The sequence below is a fragment of the Barbus barbus genome (genome assembly GCF_936440315.1).
Source record: "Barbus barbus genome assembly, chromosome: 15".
NCBI classification, from domain to species: domain Eukaryota; kingdom Metazoa; phylum Chordata; class Actinopteri; order Cypriniformes; family Cyprinidae; genus Barbus; species Barbus barbus.
In genome coordinates, this window is record NC_136743.1 from 26,649,578 (window position 1) to 26,669,253 (window position 19,676).

At 37.8% G+C, this 19,676-nt stretch overlaps 2 protein-coding genes across 6 annotated transcripts; one reads left to right on the forward strand and one right to left on the reverse strand.

Annotated features, from left to right (window-relative positions):
* Positions 1 to 1,064: 1,064 nt before the first annotated feature.
* Positions 1,065 to 16,061, reverse strand: LOC306881667 (far upstream element-binding protein 1-like). 5 transcript variants are annotated; one of them, XM_079435861.1, is made up of 19 exons: positions 15,864 to 16,061; positions 15,130 to 15,223; positions 14,628 to 14,663; positions 14,466 to 14,505; positions 14,338 to 14,384; positions 14,155 to 14,226; positions 13,994 to 14,051; positions 13,757 to 13,919; positions 13,541 to 13,639; positions 12,714 to 12,812; positions 12,508 to 12,610; positions 8,140 to 8,376; positions 7,876 to 8,036; positions 7,574 to 7,710; positions 7,387 to 7,463; positions 7,111 to 7,236; positions 4,213 to 4,272; positions 3,378 to 3,535; positions 1,065 to 3,133 (listed from the first exon to the last, which is right to left on the reverse strand). In XM_079435861.1, exons 1-19 carry the CDS (start codon positions 15,954 to 15,956, stop codon positions 3,125 to 3,127), a joined length of 1,869 nt encoding a protein of 622 aa, XP_079291987.1. In that variant the 5' UTR covers positions 15,957 to 16,061; the 3' UTR covers positions 1,065 to 3,124. The 5 variants fall into 5 exon arrangements, with proteins under 5 accessions (XP_079291987.1, XP_079291989.1, XP_079291988.1 ...); XM_079435863.1 differs by having other exon boundaries at positions 14,030 to 14,051; positions 15,864 to 16,023; XM_079435862.1 differs by lacking the exon at positions 1,065 to 3,133 and having other exon boundaries at positions 3,213 to 3,535; positions 14,030 to 14,051; positions 15,864 to 15,996.
* Positions 16,062 to 17,595: 1,534 nt separating this feature from the next.
* On the forward strand, positions 17,596 to 19,522 carry LOC306881825 (uncharacterized protein). Its single transcript, XM_079436131.1, has 2 exons — positions 17,596 to 17,908; positions 18,124 to 19,522. Exons 1-2 carry the CDS (start codon positions 17,696 to 17,698, stop codon positions 19,384 to 19,386), a joined length of 1,476 nt encoding a protein of 491 aa, XP_079292257.1. The 5' UTR covers positions 17,596 to 17,695; the 3' UTR covers positions 19,387 to 19,522.
* Positions 19,523 to 19,676: the final 154 nt, after the last annotated feature.

Sequence of the window (19,676 nt, forward strand, 5' to 3'; positions counted from 1 at the left end):
GCTGTATTTTGTTCATAACATTTTAAGCCAGTATACAAGTATGTATTAGTTGAACACTGAAAAAACTAAATTAAAAATAAAAATCTCAAAGCCAATTTTAATGATTACAATTTTATTGATGACAATGGCAACTATCTTTAACATTTCAGACCAACAATTCTCAGCAAAAATCAAAAGTACATTCAACAACTTTAACAGTTCATAATAGTTTTACCTCAAAGGCATGCTCCAAATTGCTCAGATAGCCTCCGATTTTCTCTTCGTTTTTAGACCCCCACGAATTCTGTTGTGAACAATTTGCTCAAAAGGAAACATCTTGCATGCATACAAAACGATATGCAGCAATGGAAAAGACTAGGTTTAAAGAAACTCAGTTTAACTAACAAACAAAAACCAGCCTGGCAAATGTCTACTAAAAAGAAAAAAAAAAGTTCCTGGTCAAGGTCCACCTGTACAGCAATTATGCACAAAATCCCTACACTTGTCAACAAAAGGCAAAGAATGTACTCAAAACATTTCATAGAACTATTAGTCAACCAATGATACAGAGACATATGGCTACATTTCTATAATCAAAACTAACTGGCATCACCCTAACAGTAACATTGACTTTGCAATGACAGATTCCTCGTGATATTTTACCTTATAATTGGAGCCCTTGAACAGTCTACGTTCAGCGGAGGGACACACTCAAAGGATTCCTCCTTATGGACAAACTAGCTCAGGACCTGATTCTACGAACTACGCCTGCAGCATCTTCAACACTGTGAGTGAGAATGAAGGCAGCAATGTGGGATAAACATCAGCACTACAGAGGGGCAACAAGAAAGCTTGCAAACCAATGAAACATGAGCATACATACAGAGTACGTCAGTTATCAGTGAGTGCATTCATAGGGCTAACTGGATCATTTCGCATCTGCATGCATTGTGTAAGAGTAGAACAGAACCACACTAAACAGACTTACCAGAAAGCTAACAAATGAGCAAATTCATTCAATTTGTTTCAATTAGAAAAAAATAAAAATACACAAAAAAAAACAATTCTAGTTAGATTTCAGAGGATAAACATTTGTGAACTACAGGTCAAGGCCATGCAAATTATATGGACAAAAAAAAAAAAAAAACACTTTTCAAGAGATCTTAATTCTGACATTTGTGACGTACGTCAGTCTATCTACTACGAGAGACATCCTTCATTAAAACAGCGGCACAAATTGACCTCAGTTTCAAAGGTGAAAAGCAATACACTAGATCACAGGTTCAATCGTTTTGATTTCTTAGGATACTCTTACCTGTGTTATTGCTGCAGAACCTAAGGTGCAAGGTCAGGGATGACACTGCAAGATTAGACATTGCACTGCTCACTAATGAACAGTCGAAATAAAAATAAGAAACTTGCATCAAATCGACAGCCTCAATGACCTTAAATCACAAACAGGTCAGGCACAGATTTAGAAATAGGACATTAATACTAATTAACATTTGAAAGAGGCCATTTGCTGACGGTCTTTATGCGCTATGCAGTATAAAACACTTGTCAAATCACAAAGAAAATTTACGCTTCTATTCAATGTTAAACCACACATTCGCAGATGGAAAAAAGTCACTGTTTCTACAGACGGACCGACTTGAATACAGTGGTACAGTTTACAGTTTCATATGAGAAATCTGAGAGACAAGTCCTAAATGACTAAAGCAGTGTCGACATGGCAACGACTCAATTTGTAAATATCACACAATGCTGTTATGGCAAAAAATAACAGTCCAATGTGAAAAAGGGTCAGGTCATTATTATCTTGAACATGTCAAATCAAAATTACAGCCCTGACATACTTACCCAAAAAAGGGCAACATTTAGAGATTTATATACATTGCGTTTCATTCAGTCAAAGACAATGCATTGACAGCAAAAACAAATTGGGCCGCAAAATCATGTACATTTTGTACTTACAGTGGAGAGCTCATTTCACTGGTGTAGGAGGCCAGAGTCTCCAAAAACCTATAGGCCTATATTGGAGGAATGCTAACAGACAATGGGCAGACAGAAAAGTAGTCCATGTTCGCATTCGAGCTTTTTTAATTGTATCAAAATGTTTTTAAAATGCCAGCAATATTGATAGAAATATATACACAATTTGTGGATTTTAGACATGTAATATAGGATGGGGACAAGTAATTTCGCAAAACATAACTGTTGATCAGAACACTTGACCTGCCCTGTAAAAAAAGCAGCAAACTTGGAAAACAAACTAAAATACTTGCAACATGATTGCAGTCACAATATAAAAAGGAACAGTTTATGTAAAGACGCATACTTGCTTACCGCCTTCCTAATCTCGCCTGTGAGGGAGGAAATGTCTCTCATTAACAGTACACACTACCTCAAGAAACCAGGTAAAATGCAGTACAAGAATGAGCAACACTACAGCACTAAAGAGTTATTGCATGAGTCACATACCTTGCCAACACCAAGCCACCTTGCCTTAGATAACCTGCCTACACCTACAGCCACAGCAATGACCAGTAAAAAAAGAATGCAGCATAAAAACAGAGCTGTCCATGTCAAATGATCAATGATCTCTTACTTGTGACTTTAACAGACCAGGAAACAAACTAAAAATCAAGGCTAATAGAGAAAAAAAAAAAGAAAACAAAAACAAACAAGAGCAACATTTTTGTTCTGTAAATTTGCATACCACCCCCACCCTGTACTGAAACAGGAAATTAAATTCACAAAACATTCCCCACACTTTTGCACCCCACTTACCAACACAGGAGGTTTCATTGTTTTATTTCAAAACACAACAGGCATATCATATTAAAACTGAGATGATTTACATGGAAGTGACTATAGTTTAGTCTCAAAACTACATGAGATACAGGAGATACAGGAGCTGGAATGACCAAAATTACCCGACTAAAAACAAACCGTTCATTTACAAGAGTGGAAAAACAAAAAGGAAAAAAAAAAAATATATATATACTTGACTTTGGAGCTGGTCTGCGATCTAGCTTAAACACTCAAACCAATGAAATAAAGATCTTCATCATGGCGTCTGCATCCAAACATTTAACAAAGGTTTTTTCTGACAATGTAGCATTTACTTTATGTCCACTTCACATTACTGGCCCTGTGCAGAAGAAATACATAAGAAATACACAACATGTTAAGAGCAGAAACATTTATCCAACAACCTCCCAAAAAAAAAAAAGATAAAAAGCCTGTTTGAGGAGGCAAGAGTTTGGTTAGGTGTTGTATCGATGACTTGTCTGAAACCTGCTGAACCTGTGGAAGTAAATGTTAGGGGGGGGACAAAAACTACACATGCACAGAGCGCAAAAGGAAAAGAGCAGAGTGTTTTAGTGGGAGTGTACCTGCTGAGCCTGGGGTGCAGCTCCCATCGCCTGGGGGGCGCCTTGGCCGTAGTACGCTGCCTGCTGGCGGTAGTATTCTGCCCACGCTGCACTGTAATCTGGCTGCCCTCCTGGCTGAGACGCCGCCGCTGCTGCAGCCGCCTGAGGCGCAGCTTGACCTGAAACAAAAAACGCAAAGCATTAAAGATGGAAGGTGAAGCAGAAAAATAATCTGGCAGTGTTGTTAAACAGTGTTGTTTGTACAAGATTGATTTAAGGATAAATTACTCCATGGCAATGTTTGTAAGAGGGGGAACGACCCCGCCACGCTACCTCCGAGTGGCGGGACAGAAACCCGCTACTTTACTCTAGGGCAGCCGAGACAACAGCAGCTCTACTGCAGAGGACTGTGAAAGACATGCAGCTGCCCAAAACTATTAGAAATCAAAGCAACTACATCAGGGCTCTAGACTGCTACCGTTTTTTTGAAAATGTGCGAGTAAAAATTTTACGTGGTCGCACTTGTGCGAGTGCATGGTCTAAGCTGCTCCAAAGCGTCTGCTTCATACAGCGTGCGCTGCAGAGCCGAACAGAGTGAAATTTCTGTTCCCGTTTACAAAATTTGAATCACAAATAATACTGATAAAAAAAGAACAGGTTGAATGTTGAACACTTTCATTACCATATAACTATAAACTATGATAAGTTCATCAGCATGCATTGATTAAGCAAATGTATCAAAAAAATAGCGACCAAATTATGTGCTCGTGCGACCAACTAATAAAGAAAGACAGTCGCAAAAGTGCGACCAGTAGGAAGAATGAGTCCAGAGCCCTGTACATCTATGACAGCTTACCTTGTTTCTTATAGTACTCTTCCCATGCCTTGGTGTAGTCCTGCTGAGGCTGTCCTTGACCTGAAGAGATGAGATTAAACCAACATTAATCATGAGCTTAAACGTTAGTACAATTACACTGAAGATAACATTACTGAATTACTTACTGACAATTCTGGTAAAAACATGCAACTATACTACATGCAAGTCTACCACCAAATTCATAAAAAAATGCCATCAGAATAATAACTATACAATTAAAACAGTTACTGAAGATTTAGTTAGCATTAAAATGTTAAAATTTCAGAAATTTTAAACCTAACATTTCCAAGTACAACTAGCATTGAAACGGGCACAAATTTGAAAAGGTGTACATATTTATCAATTACATACATATACAAAACTGAGCAGTACAATCTTATTCATGGTTTTTTGGTGCGTTAAGCCCAAAGTATACTTCTCTTTTTACGTATACGCGAGGGACAGCGCACGTGAAAGCGAATTTCGTTTTCTAACTTTGCCCATGCAGGTTGCACATGCACACTGAATTTGTTTTGCACTAATCAATTGTTCCACAAGGTGGCAACTAGGGATGTCACAATTCTTGTTCAATACGCACTTGTGAATTGCGGTTTTTTGGTTTTGCATTTAGATAATTTCCATGTTTTATTTTTCTCAGAATTGGATGTGTGTGTGCCCGTGAGTTCGCTTCCCCGCTAATAATGTGAACTTTTTAGAAAGCAACACACACAGAGCAACTTCATTTGCAATGAGTTTCTAAACTTGTCCAACAAAAGAGAACATTATAACTTTTTATTTCACAACATTAGTCGAGTGTTTACATAACCTCCTTTTGTGATCTGATGTGGATTCTTATCACAGAATGAGGCACAATATATTCTATACTGTAATAAAGGAATTAGAAATGGCTTACAAATATACTCAATCATTATGAAAATATCAGAGATGGATAGATAAACCATATATTGTATATACACAACATGTTGCAGGCGAATGTTTATTCAATCAGTAATATCATGTAATATAATGTAATATCAATCAGTTGGGTTGTTTTGATTAAGTAATAACTTAAGCAAATACAGGTAATTTACAAAATTAAAAGTTCATTGAAAGGTTTTTTTTATTTTCATATGAAGTTTGTTTTATAGCAAAAGATAACTCTAACAGCCGTTTTTGGCAAAAGCAGATAACTCCGCATTTCATGTTTTAGAGTAGTTTCCGTGAAAAAGTTTCAGCTTTTATTTTCCTTTACGATATCAGATGTTCATCAAGTTCGTCGAAATTATCCATCCTCGAGTACTTTTAGTCAGCTGAAGTAGCCTTGTCACCTGACCTGAATACAGCGTGCTGATTCGCTAAAATGGACTTATCGGTTTCTGTTCACAAACAACAAGGGCGCTTGTCGGTTTCTGCAGTAAAACGTGAACTCGCGATGCCTTGAAAGTGGACAATACCGGCTTTTTTGACAAAACGCGTTTAGGGTTCAGATTGTGCATTATTTTACATGTAGAGAATAATGCACGGCAATCATTTTTTTTAAAGTGGCGTTTATCGGTTTTTGCAAATAAACTTCATATCTTTTTATTTAGTTACAGCAATAGTAATGCCTTTATCCATATTAGGGATTTCCTGGAACGTCATCAGTTTTACTTCTGTGATGCATTTGTGGATTTTCTGCACGAGTGAGCCCTCTGGCGTCCAGTATGAATGAAACACACATTAAATGTGTTTATAGCGGTCAATAATGGCTAAACCAACCCATTTTGTGTAAAAATCTGAAAAATACCTCTCAAACGAAATGTTAAGCAGACATATAATAATCCACACTTTTTCCAGTGTACAGAGGTTTACAGGAGTTTTTCGTTGTGAATTTGTAGCAAAAAAAATAAAAACAAATACGCTGATGTGCCAAGCTATCAGAACCGAACTGAAAACCATGGTTAAAAACCGAGGTACATAGAGCCATGGACTAACTGTACTGTTGCATCCCTAGTGGCAACCCTGTGCTGGGCCATTGTTTCACAGTAGAAAACTAAACTAAAGAGATGGAAAAACAACAACAAAATAGCAGAGACCGCAACAACAACAGACATTCACATTGACAAGCGCTTGTGAGTAAGAGGGTATGAGACAGCTCAGCTTTGGTTTAAAAGGGTTCAAAAAATTGTGTTTTCGGTCATAACTTACAGGGAAAAATAGAGCAGACACTGAACATGGATTGACACGTGTCGACCAACCGCATAGAAAAGTACGCATACAAAAAGTATACTTGGGGCTTTAATCCTAACTCTATCTGAGACACTACAGCTCCTCATTCTGAACAGCAGGGTTTGAAACCAATATTTCTGTGGACAAGCACCAAAGTCAAAACTCACGTGACTAATTTGCCTTGCTAGACTCCAAAATAAAAAACAGGACTGATTGGCTATTCAAGCCCTGCTGCTATTTAACCTGATCTCTCAAAGAAAATAACCTCAAGCTACATTTGGCAAAATATTTATACCCAATTTCTTGTAATATTCCTCCCAGGCCTTGGTGTAATCTGCCTGTCCACTCTGACCTGGAGCTTGCGGGTCACCTGTTAAAAATGGTACAATTTGAGAAATTGAGAACCATTCTTTTAAAGGCTGCAGAAAGCCCTCCACCTGGCTGGTGGCGCACTTTGCACAAACAGGTTGAGTGTCTCAGAAAATTCCCTGTCCATGAGAGCTAGTCGAAAAAGGCCATCCCAGAACAACGTATAAAGACCATTAGAAAAGCAACATTGTACCGTGCAGTGATGGCTACACTGAAAGTCTACGAAGTACTACTGTACAAAAGACAACAGTAGATCTGGAGTGAAGGGAGTGTGACAGTTTTGTGGAGTGCACATTTATGCATAAAAAAAAAAAAAAGTACCCTGTCCATTGGTTTGGGCTGTGCCAGGGGCTGCTGATGTTGGTGTCATGGGGCCCTGGGGCTGCTGCTGGTACTGAGAATAATAGGCTGCCCATGCGGCCGCATTAGCATCAGCCGCTGCTTTATCTGCAGAACAAACAACAGCTTAGCCCATTTTGTTTTACCTCCAACTGACACTGCATTAGTTTTAACTAGCATTGTGGATGGGCATTGCGGAGAATCTGAATATCATTCTGAACTAAACCCATTTAGCATGGCTAAGGGACAAGCACTTACTAGGATCTGGCTGTCCTTGCTGCCACTGAGGGTATCCGTTGCCCCAGCCTTGAGGCTGATATTGTGCTGGGGGACCACTGAGGACAAAAAATAAGATACACCAAGTTAATCTCAAGATGAATTGGCACCTAAAAATAAAGTGAAAACACTGACACATGCTCAACATCGAGAAGGAGGAAGTTCTTACTGTGGTCCAGGAGGGCCCTGGCCATAAGGCCCAGGGTTGTATGGGCCCATGGGAGCAGGTGGTCCTGTTGGACCGGAAGGGCCATGAGAAGGACCTCCGTGGGGCCCAGGAGGACCACCCATAGGGCTTACCGGACCCTATGACAAACCAAAATCGTTTTAAGTATAAACCAGGCAATAAGAACGTTTAAATAAACAGAGACAAAATTGTATCAATTCAACATTTCAGAAAGACAATTTTTTACGTTCACCCTAAACAATAAGCAAAAATTTGTTAGGCCTAGTGGAAATCACAGTACTCACTCCAATCTTCTCCTCAACCAGCTGTCTGGCGTAATCAATCTGCTGGGGTGATCCACGGACTGTGAAGATCTTTATATTAGGGTCCGAATTAGGTGGAGGGTTTCTTTGCAACTCTATCCTGGCTCCTGACTGCTGGCTGATGCTCTTAATGGTTTCACCACCTAGTGAAAAAAAAAAGAAATTAATCACAATGTTCATTCATTATCAATTACGTCATATAAAAATTGCATATCCCTTTAAAGGGAAAGCAAATCAACAACTAACCTTTGCCAATAATGAGGCCGGTCTTCATGGTAGGCACAGTGAAAGTGAATTCCTGCAGGCCTCCAGGAGGGCCCATGTTCCAGTTTCCCTGTCCACGGCCCCTCCCTCGGCCCCCGTGACCAGGGGGGCCTCCAGCCTGCACACTCCTCAGCAGGTCAGTTATGATATCTGCTGCATGCTGTGCCCTGTCTGGAGGCCCCATAATCTGAGCGATCCTCTCTGGTGTGGAGCCATCATCTGTAGCAAAAGAACAAGCATGTGTATCAAAGGTTGGTGTTTTAATGTCATGCCAACTCCCTTGGCTATTTTCATGGTGAGTAAAAAGTAAAAAAAAAAAAAAACAAGCATTTTAAAGCCCTTTTTTTTAACATCAAATGTCAGCAAACTACTCAGATTTTGCTTTGTTTTAAAGTGCATATAAACATCAGGGCTCGAAATGAACTTTTTTACTTGGTAGCCCTGGTGTGCTCCCAACTTTAAAAAGTTTGGAGCACCGGCAAAAATGAATGAGCACCACAACTTGGGCTGTGCGATTTGGGGAAAATATCTAATTGCGATATTTTAAAAAAATATTGCGATTTGATTTGCGATTTCAAAGTCAAGCTTCAGCTCAATATTGTCTATAATGTGCAGGACAGTATGCATATCATTACCCTGCTGGAAAAAACAGCAGCAACAAAAAACAAAAACAATAGAAAGCGTCACAGAAATTCTTACAGTTTCCATAAAAACCATTACAAAATTCCTTTTTGTTTTGGGCATTATTCCAATAGGAATTACTGTTGTTCTATTGGTTGCCATCCGCTAGATTACATCCCACCAATACAATGCATCAAATACCAGCAGACACCATTATAGTTTACATTAAAACCAATACAATTCCCATCATAACCCTTAAATACATTACATTTTCTATTGTTTTTTGGGAGGGGTTCTACTGTTTTTTTGTGTGTTTTTCTGCTGGGAAGATTATAATGGCATTACTACTATTACAGAATTACTGAATTTCACAGGAAAGATGTTTATTTTTTTATAAATAAATTATTTCTTCAGTCAATTATTAAAGTATTATGTTACACAGGCTGATTTATTCATTTTTAAGTATTTGGGATTTTAAGAACAAGTGGGAAATGTGCTGAATGTTTCATTGCTTGCCAATTTCACAGGGATGAAGTTAGACTTAATTTACATTCGTTTTAAACGCGGACCCCTTTTTAAATGGTGGGCATTTACACAGTTGGCTAGAGCAGTGCTGATCGAGGAGAACGGAGGTTCACTCACTCTATTGGTTAATAAGACTGACACTCAAGGCTGGCAGTATGCATATGCTCTGGAACAGAGTAATGTCGCGTCCACATCGCAGGCTTTACGATTAGTCGCAACGTCTCAAATCGCAATTGCGATTCGATTGATTTAATCGCACAGCCCTAACCACAACTACAAATTATATATCTTAACAGATTTCATCTTCACATTCTTAAATTTAATGCAGATTTTAGATTGGTAAATATTAGCTGTCAACCCAGTCACTGCTTTCCGCTGTCAGGTGACGGAGCTAACTACCACAGCGGAAATGCAAAGGGCTGATGAAGAGAGAAAATGGAAAGAAAACTGGTAGATTACTTTTGTGAACCACCTGAATTAATCTGAGTTTGGTTAAACAGAGAGAGAGCTCCTCTTTGACGAGGGTTAGGATGGTGTATGCGGTGTTGAATTTTACATTCAGCTCTGGCAATTGTGCGGAATGGCCGGCAGCTAGGGGTGTGCAATATTGACAAAAAAAATTCTAAAATCTCTATATTCTCTAGGATTTTACAGATAACGATAATTAGACAATATTTTGCTGAGTGTTATTGTGCTGATCTTAAGGACTACCGTGGACAGTTTGATATTCATATTCTGTGTGGTGGTCAGTTCACAGCAGTGATAGAAATTTATATTTTCCAATAAGTTTAAATTGATTTTTACCTTTTAATTTTACAATTTAAAAAAGTGTGCATCATTTGAGTCAAATTCTTACATTTAATCAGTCAATTAGAATAGTAAGACATTTGGGCTGTTATCAAGCAAATTAAATCAGTATCAACTGCAAGAGATGCAATACAGTGCTGTGGCGTTGTTTGGAATTATTTTTGTCAAAATAGAACAAATACAAGAAATATGGTGTCTAAAACCTAAGTCTCTTAACAATTAACTTCTTGCTTATTGAACGGTTGCATAAAAATCAATATCACATTTGTAATCATGCTAATTTTGAGGAAAAAACGGCACTCTTCATGTGATATTAACTATATGAAATGATATAAAGCCCCCATATCTTGAATTCTGTGATGCTTTTTAACAGACTGAATCATGCAGTGAAAAAAGCGCACTAGTCTAACCTACTAGACTTCATCACGTAATGCATGCGTGCACTTTCTGTAGCCGTTTTGTTTGGTTTTTGCAATATACTCGATAGTGTCAAATCGTACATCGTTAAAACAACAATTACGATATTATCACAGACCCCTACGTGAGCATCCTGACGATTAAAGGCCTTAACGATTGAACCTGATGATCCTGAACATTTTGCCACACACTTGTCCCTGGATTTCTTGTGTTTGGCACTCTCTCAGTGTTTAACCAAGCTCTCGAGCTTAAAATGTGTAGATTTGGTGGAGAATGCTGTTAGTGTTACCTGCAAACTCCGTCCTACAGGGTTTAAAGTGAATGCAGTGCGTGGAGTCTCTCAAAGTCTTTCAACCATTCTCTCCGAATTCTGTACACCTTTTCGGCTGCTGGATCAACATTCACCACACATCACCAGCATTATTTGTAACTTTAGGTGGTTTACAAAAGAAATCTGTCAGTGTTTTTTCATTGTCTCTTCTTCAGCCATTTGCATTTCCCATGGTAACGTTAGTTAGCTCCCTGTCACCTGACAGCGGAAAGCAGTGACTGACAGCTAATATTAACCAATCTAAAATCTGCATTAAATTTAAGGATGTAAAGATGTTATGTAACGTTTGATAGAACGGCAGACCGGTCACTGTATCAGCACACAGAAGGCACATAACTGTGAACGTTTTTAGAGAAATGAAAACAGGTCACACTACAACAATTATATGCACTCGCACAGATGCTCCTAAATATATTTTGAGGTCGCACAGATTAAATTATGGGAGCATATGCGACCAAAATGGTCACAATTTCAAGCCTTGAAATATTATTACATTCTGGTATCGTACCGAAGACAAAATTATGGTATCGAGCCATCCCTAGTAAGAATATTTCAAGTTTTTTGTTAGTTTGATACCATAGGTTACAAATAACCAGCCTCAAGAGATAAGAGATTAAAACAATTTTATTAATAATAATAAAAACAGATTCATATCGTAATACCTTTGTATCAAACTAACAAAAAACCTACAGGGAACATGTTACATTTTGATGTTGGAGAAAAAAATAAATAAAATAGGCTAACCGAATACAATGAAAATATATTCAAATCTTCTTATCTTTTCAGTGCAAACAAAATGTCTCAAAATAAAACCTACCGGGAACATGGGTTACATTTTGACCGAGTTTGAAGAAAAAAAAAATGCGACAAGTTGCGCAATTAATGCAACAAATGTTGCTTTATTTAAAGTGTTATTCTAACAGTCAAAGTAATATTCAAAATCACGTTATTTCTCTCGCTCTCAGATTGGTTTCAGATTTCAGACTCACCCAAAGAAAAAGCATTAAATATTAATCTCGCTCTCTCGGCTGCTTCATATTAGCGGTTGGCAGCTAACTGCTTGTCAGAAACATTCCCTTCATATCATTGATACTAAAATTAATATAGCAAAACTCTTGCTCAATTCAAATCCAATTAATATTCGATTGTATGAAGTGCAAGTGCATATATTATGTGACCAAAACTTCACTGGTTCTAGCGTCACGCACGTACGTTTGAACTTACTGTATTACATCTGTATGTGCACTAATCAGTTGTAAATAAGTTCAAAATTAAATCTGAATTTATGAATGATGCACTCACCTGTCGATCTCTTAATTCTCTGAAACTATCAGGATGAGCAAGCGACAAATGCTTAAAAAATTTGATGTGTCCCTGTGGCAACACATGATTTATAGCAACGCTTGCATACAGGTGCAATAAGGTGCTTCACTTTTGTCATCTGTTTTGAATCCAAAGTAATGCCATATTTTACTTCTGTTCACTATGTATTAATTTCGGGGGCGTTGATAGTTTGTTTGATCTATTGTGTTGTTCTGTTGTCACATTTACCGGTTGTGCAGCAAAATTATGATATCATACCGTTTGAAATAATATATACCGATACTTTTCCAGTACCGGTATACCGCGTATCCCTAATTCTTACATACCTTGTTTGAACTGAATCCTCACACCAGTGTCATTCTGAATCTTCTTAATCATTTCACCACTCCTGCCAATCACAATTCCCACTGCAAACCTTGGCACAGGGACCTAAAGCAACAGCAAAAACCTTTAAGTCAACTGCCTTACAAAATTCCATTTAAATGTAAAATCACAAAAAATCTAAAGATTATACTCATTAAACAGTACTTACATCTAGACTGTCTCCACTGCTTACTCTAGAACCATACTCTCCTCTCTGTTCCCGGAAACCCTGATCTCTGATCAGATCCATCACCATATCTTTGGCTTGCTGTACAGACCAAGCAATTTAAAAATATTTAGATGTACAGTTTGGAAGGACTTCAATGTAGCAATTAGGGTTGTAACGGTATGAGATTTTCACGGTATGATAATAGTCTCAGAAAATAGCACGGTTTCACGGTATATATTAAACAATAATTCTTATCAGTAACAATGACTCTTAAAAGAATAAGTTATTTGAGTGAACAAATCCTTTATTGCAACAAACTTGAAATCATTTTAAATGAAAGTAAGCCTCCCTTATGAGGAAAAAAAACTAACAATTACAAAATAAAGCCATAAGCCTTATGTATATCTATATCACACTTTAACATTTTAATTAATGTTTTAAAATTGAAAGTTTAACACTTATTTTTGGCAAAGTGCTGCACAACAGAGGTATTCTAAGTAAAAACATGGACAAACATGATATTCCTTAAAAATAATGTTTAAATAAATTATTATAAAGAATATTATTGTTGTCATAACTTTTAAGTACTTTGTACAATGCTAATTTATTTCTGTCAGGATTTCAAGTTAAATTGAGCTTTTATTTTGACGGGTTGTAGCAGACCTTTGAGTTTAGTGCAGTTGACAATGGTTTTTCTCAAAAGGTTTTCTCGTTTTTTTGCAAATGTTTACTTTATGATAACCGTGTACGTTCAAACCGCGATAGACCATCATAACGGTATATCGTTACAACCCTAGTAGCAATACAAAAGGTTTAAATGTACTCACCTGAACTTTAAAAGGATCGCCAGAGATTCTGAGTGGTTTATCTGCCCCTGTGTTTTGGGGTCCATCTTGAATCATGACCATTTTGACCCCCGCACGTTCCTATTACACAAGGGGTGAACAATTAAATTAGTAAGTAAATGTCTGTTAAAAAAAAAGAAGTAGATTTTAAACCAAATAACTGATCATTTTTGGTTTAACCGCATTTGTGCACCTAACCTGTAACTGTTTGATTGTTTCTCCTCCCTTTCCGATGACCAGACCAGCTTTGGAGGCAGGGACCATGACCTCCTGAACAGACATCCCTGGTCCATCATTGTGGTGGAATGCTGGAGAAGGTCTACCTTTCTCTACAATGTCTGTGAGCAACCTCTTTGCAGCCCTATTATGGAAATGTATATTTTTGAATATAACTAATTTAACAACGAGAAAGTTGTAAATATGGGAGATACTCACTGGACTGAATCAGGTGAGCCTGTTAATGTCACTGACCTCTCAGGCATGCCACCACTGTCTGTTGGGTAGAGTGCAGAATAAGCATGGTCATTTTTTTCTCCAAAAAGCTGACAACAATCAGACTGAGATACACACAGTCAAGACACAGAAATCTGACTCACCGGGAGCAATCTGTATTTTGCAACCCGAGTCCTGCTGTATTCTTGAAATCTGTTCTCCTCCCCTTCCTATAACTGAAAACAACGGTTTAATTAACATTGTACTTTTTTATGAGACTTAAATGCAAGTTCTCCGAAGCACGTAGCAACGGATATTTGTTTTTCTGAATTCATAAGTCAACTTACTGAAGCCAACCATGCCATCTGGAACCTTGAACTCTTCTGATAAAGACCTGCACACAGAAGTGATAACATTATAAGAAAAGGGAAATGCAAAAATTAAATATTGTAAAAAAAAAAAAAAAAAAAGTTACCTTGATGGGCCACCCATACCTCCCATTACAGATGAAAAAGCTGGTGCAAATGAAAGTATGAACTTATGAGATGAGCAATTTATGACACATCTTAAACATTTTTAAATACATAACATTTATAAGCTAATTAGTTCCCTCCCAGAACACAACAGCAATGCTTACGATCACTTGGTGGAACCTTCTTGGTTTCAGGTTGATCTGAAAAGAGAAAAAAAGAGACCAAAACTGTTTAGACCAAAACAATGCACCTAAAGCATCTAGTAGTACCGCTAACTATAGAGGTACTAAATATCAGACTAACTAAAACTTTTAACCCACTGGTAGCCTCTGGTCTTTTTAGGAAAAAAAAAAAGACCAACACACAAAAACAAACTCACCTAATATATTTAGATACAGAAATAAATGGTGTGTATTGTGAAGCAATGAATATTGTTTAATACCATGAAAATATAAAGTAATGACTGGAATATTTTTTTAACTAAAATATAGCACACATTTTAATAACCCCCGCCCCCCAAAAATTTTAACGTTGGACTTATTACCTCTGGTCAGTTTTGTCTTCCAGAACCACAAGTATAATACCAGAGGATTAAACAAGTCCATAATGTTATTTATGTGGACTATAGACAATAGCAAAGCCACTACAAGGAACATATGAGCTTACCTCCATCTTCAAGAGGTCTCTTCTGTCCTCCATAACCAAACTCATTGGATGATGGAGAGGTGGGTACACCATCACCTCCTATTTTTGCAGCTATCTATAATAATAAAGTGAAATGCACGGTCCAAACAAACAGTTTTAAATCAAATTTAAAAAATTTAAAGTTATAATAGATAAAAGTGTATGATTATAACACTGTAACAGTGTGTGGCCTGCACAAAGTCTCTAACGTTAACGTTACTGTTTCCTGAACAAAACTAGGTTAGACTTATTAACAGCAAATTAGCAGCAAAAACGTAGGAAGTTGCACGCGGCTTATTTATATATTTGGATGAAGAGGAACACTAACAAAAACATATTTATTAATGTCATCCTCCGTCTAGGGACCTAATTCCAGCTATAAATAAATGTTTTGGTTACGTAAATTACAGCTCACGGAAATGTGTAATAATAAGCGTAACTAGTTTAAACTACTAATTTGCTCTTTAGCTTACTGGAACGTGAGAGAAACAAACGTATCTTTTACAAAACACATTCTGCGTCACTTAAGCTTTAAAATAAAACTGTAAAAAAGACATAAAATAGAAGAAAATATGCACACAACTGAAACCTCTTTGTTAAAACGCATCAAGGCCTCAAGTTAGCACGTTAGCTAACGAGCTAGTTACGTTTCGTGTTCATTTTAAATGGAAAGCTTGAAGATACGAAATACTTTCGGACGCTTTCAAAGTACTCACTTGTCTGGCTCTCTGAAGGGCGTCTTTAAAAGCATCGTTCATCCCTCCACCAGAGTTCGAAGACGGTGGAGCCACGTTAGAGTAGTCGGCCATGTCTGTGGGAACTATCTTCTCGAGCTGAAGGAAGATGGCCGTAAGCGCGAGAGTGATGAAGAAAACTGACTGCAGCCGCTTCTATCCTGATCCCACTTCCGGTACACTACCGCGGAAATAGGATAAAAGTCCTTCTTTCCGAAAAGTACTGTGATTGTTTCTGGCAAAATACTGTTATTACTACAGTAGACACCATAATAATTAGTATTTTCATTTCATCTATCTATCTATCTATCTATCTATCTATCTATCTATCTATCTATCTATCTATCTATCTATCTATCTTTTTTTTTTTTTGGAAAGCCAAGTTTTGAAAGCAGTTTATTTTACGTACAAAGTGATTATTCCTGAGGATGCACCATATCCTGAAATATTTGTACATATTGAAGTTGAACCCATTACTGTCATGTGCTAATTTTAAACACACCATAAGCAAAAACTGGCTAAATTCACACTGCTCTCTCCTGTTTACTTTGTATAGTGATTCCAGCCCGTTTACAAAACGCAAATCTGATAATAAATAGCCTACTTCTAAACAAGCAAACCATAAAATGCGACAACATAATACAGACACAAAATAACATCTCAGGTCAACATGTTGCAGGTCCCTGCCGGACCTGAGACTCAAACCCACGACCTTTGGGTTATAAGTCCGACTCTCTATCCATTAGGCCACGATTGAAGAAAGAAAGAAAGAAAGAAAGAAAGAAAGAAAGAAAGAAAGAAAGAAAGAAAGAAAGAAAGAAAGAAAGAAAGAAAGAAAGAAAGAAAGAAAGAAAGAAAGAAAGAAAGAAAGAAAGAAAGAAAGAAAGAAAGAAAGAAAGAAAGAATGAATGAGAAGAAATATTTTCAACATGGATAATAATAATATGTTTTTATAACTAAATCAGGCTTTGTGTTTGTGATAACAGGAATACATTTTAAAATGATATTAAAGCGGAAAACAGTTTTTTAAAATGGTAACATTTCACTATATTTTTTATTAAATAAATTAATAATTGGTAAGCATAAGAGACTTCAAAATCATTAAAAATGATTATTTATTGTTTAAATTGTTTGTTTATTCTTATGTAGTATTTAAAATGTACATATGTGGTCACTGTTGTTTAACCTGGTCTTTCAGCTAGTGCAGAACCCCTCTAAAACCAACCAAAACGTGTCTAAATGTAACACTGAATATGTAACATAATTAAAAATAAATAAAGTTTAAATAATTTAAAAAGTTACAAGTTTAATAACTTGTTTTTATTATTATTGTTGTTATTATTAGTAGTATTATTGTTGTTGTTATTTAAAGTTTAAAGTAGAGTGCAATGTTTTACAGGCCTGTTATGGTTCATGTTTAATGTCTGTCCAATCTGGCCTGTAAGTACCCTTATAAATTATAATTGTTTCTTAAAAGTGATCAGGTTTTTTTTTCTATGATCTTTTAATTTTCAGGGGCAGGAGAAGAGTTTGGGAAACTTGTTAGGAAACAGTCAGTATTTAATACGGTGCCCCTAGTGTTGATGTATTTACTGCTTCTCTCCTGAGCTGCTCATATAGTTCCGAGTTCTCAGGGTTCCGCTCACTGTTGTGACATCATAATGGAGATTCCGTTCTGGCAGCTCTAAACTGCTGCTCTGACTAATTGTCTTCTGTTGGTGTGTTAGGAGTGAAAAGATCGAAAGCTACTTTCGTGACTTTCTGCAAATATTGACGACAAAAACGGAATTCACTTGCAGCATCCAGTGTTCACAATGGCACTGTTTAGCAGTGTATTTAGACAACTTTTTGAGCGTTTTGCTCACTTCTTGCGCAGAAGGGAGACACCTTTGAGGGCACAGCAGTGTGCAGCGCAAGAACGGGCGGCACTAGAGAAACTTCCAGAGGCATCGTTGACGAAGGCGGGTGAGAGTGAGGCCTTCGACTCCACTGCCAAAAACAGAAAGTACAGGAGGAGACGCCGCCAGGTAACTGAAAAAAGTACCAGCTTGCACTGAAAAAAAGAAATCGGTTTAGAACCAATTTGAACTCTGTAATTACTAGTAAATTTCACAATTACAAACAAACATCAACACATTGAATTAAATGTGAAATTTTGAAAACAGAAAGACTGAAATAGTATTATCTTGTATAATGTACTACAATAATCTTTATTCACAAACTTGAAACATCATTTTTACAGTATGGAGAGAAAAAGAAGGAAAGACAGGTGAAGAGAAAGGTGAAGAAGGAGAGAGAGATGAATGAGGGAGGAAGTCATAAAGACAAGACAGAAAAAGAAAGAGAGACACTTGGCCTTGAAAAGATAAAGGATAGAGGACATGTGGCGCAGAAAAAAAGAGAGTCTGCCAAATTAAGAGAGATACAGAGTCTAGAAAATTTGATGGAGGGGGGAAGTGAGTATAGAGAGGCTGGAGAAAAGAAAAAGAAGAAGAGAAAACTGAAGGAACGGAAGACCACTGAGCCAACTCCACTTCTTGTGGAGGTCAAACCTCAGCAAACTCTAATCAGTCCTCCAGTGAGATCTTCCTTCTTGACGCCAATAGAAGGAGAACTTCCAGTGTTTCCAAGTGTCTCTGAAGACCTTCCTCTACCAGCTGCTCGCTTCAAGTCCCTGCCGCCAGTGAACAAACCACCTATGCATCCTCAAAAGCTAGCTCCTGTACCAGAGGAAGTGTCCCTGCCATGTTCTCCTCTTCAAGTGGATCCTCCCAAACCGTTGGCAGTTCCTCCATGTCCCACAGCAGCACCCGATGAACTGTTTTCCCTCCGACGCTCCCAAGTATGTCCTCCCAAACAACTGGTGGTTCCTCCGAGCCCCACTCCTGAATTTGATGAAGTTGTTGATCTGCAATGTTCTTCAACACAAGTGTGTCCTCCCAGCCCGGTGAAGCCTCAGCAGTTCACTTCTTCCCTGTTTGAGCCGCTTCCACAACTCATGCTCATCGACATAGAGGATGAGGAGACCGAGTATGTGGAGTACACAGGGAAGACCATTCAGGCCTGTGACTTACCCAAGTCTGAACGCCCCCGACCGCTGGAGGCTGAAATGAAACCGAGAAAGATGATTGTTTGGTTGGAGAGTGACAGCGAGGTGCTGGAGGAAGTGTGGGCGAGTGAAGTGGTGGAGGTCCAGGGATGTGAGGAAGAGAAAGATAACCCTGATGAAATGGGAGACTCCAAGGCCATAGAAGGGCATTTGGATGACACCTCTCAGAAAAAGGAGGAGTTGGATGAGCACTTGATGAAGCTGTTCTGTGTAACACCTCCTGAAGGTCCCAAAAATGAGACCCAGCACAAAGTGAATGCCCAGGAAGAGCCAAAGAGCAAAAGAAAAGTGCCACTTTTTCTGTTCATCTGGGCAGAAAAGTGGGCCAAGAAAAAGGAGGAGAAGAAAATACGGAAGAAGGAGCGAAGAGAAAAAGAGTTGCTGCTTGAACGCTAAAGGAACAATCCAAAACAAGCACAACCGCCACTACTGCTCCTCTGAATGAAAATCATTGTCCCTTCCCAAAACATTCTCTTTACCTTTAACCTACTGCACAATTCTATGTACAAATAATAAAAAAGTGCAAAGATCCATGCAAGTTTCCTGACTATTAACACATAAAAACACATGTTTAATGTTCAAATATTTAATATGAAAACATGTTTGAAGTGATTTTCAACCATTTTGAATAACCATTTAACTAACCTTAACTAAGAACAGCCACAGGACATGAATGATTCATCTCA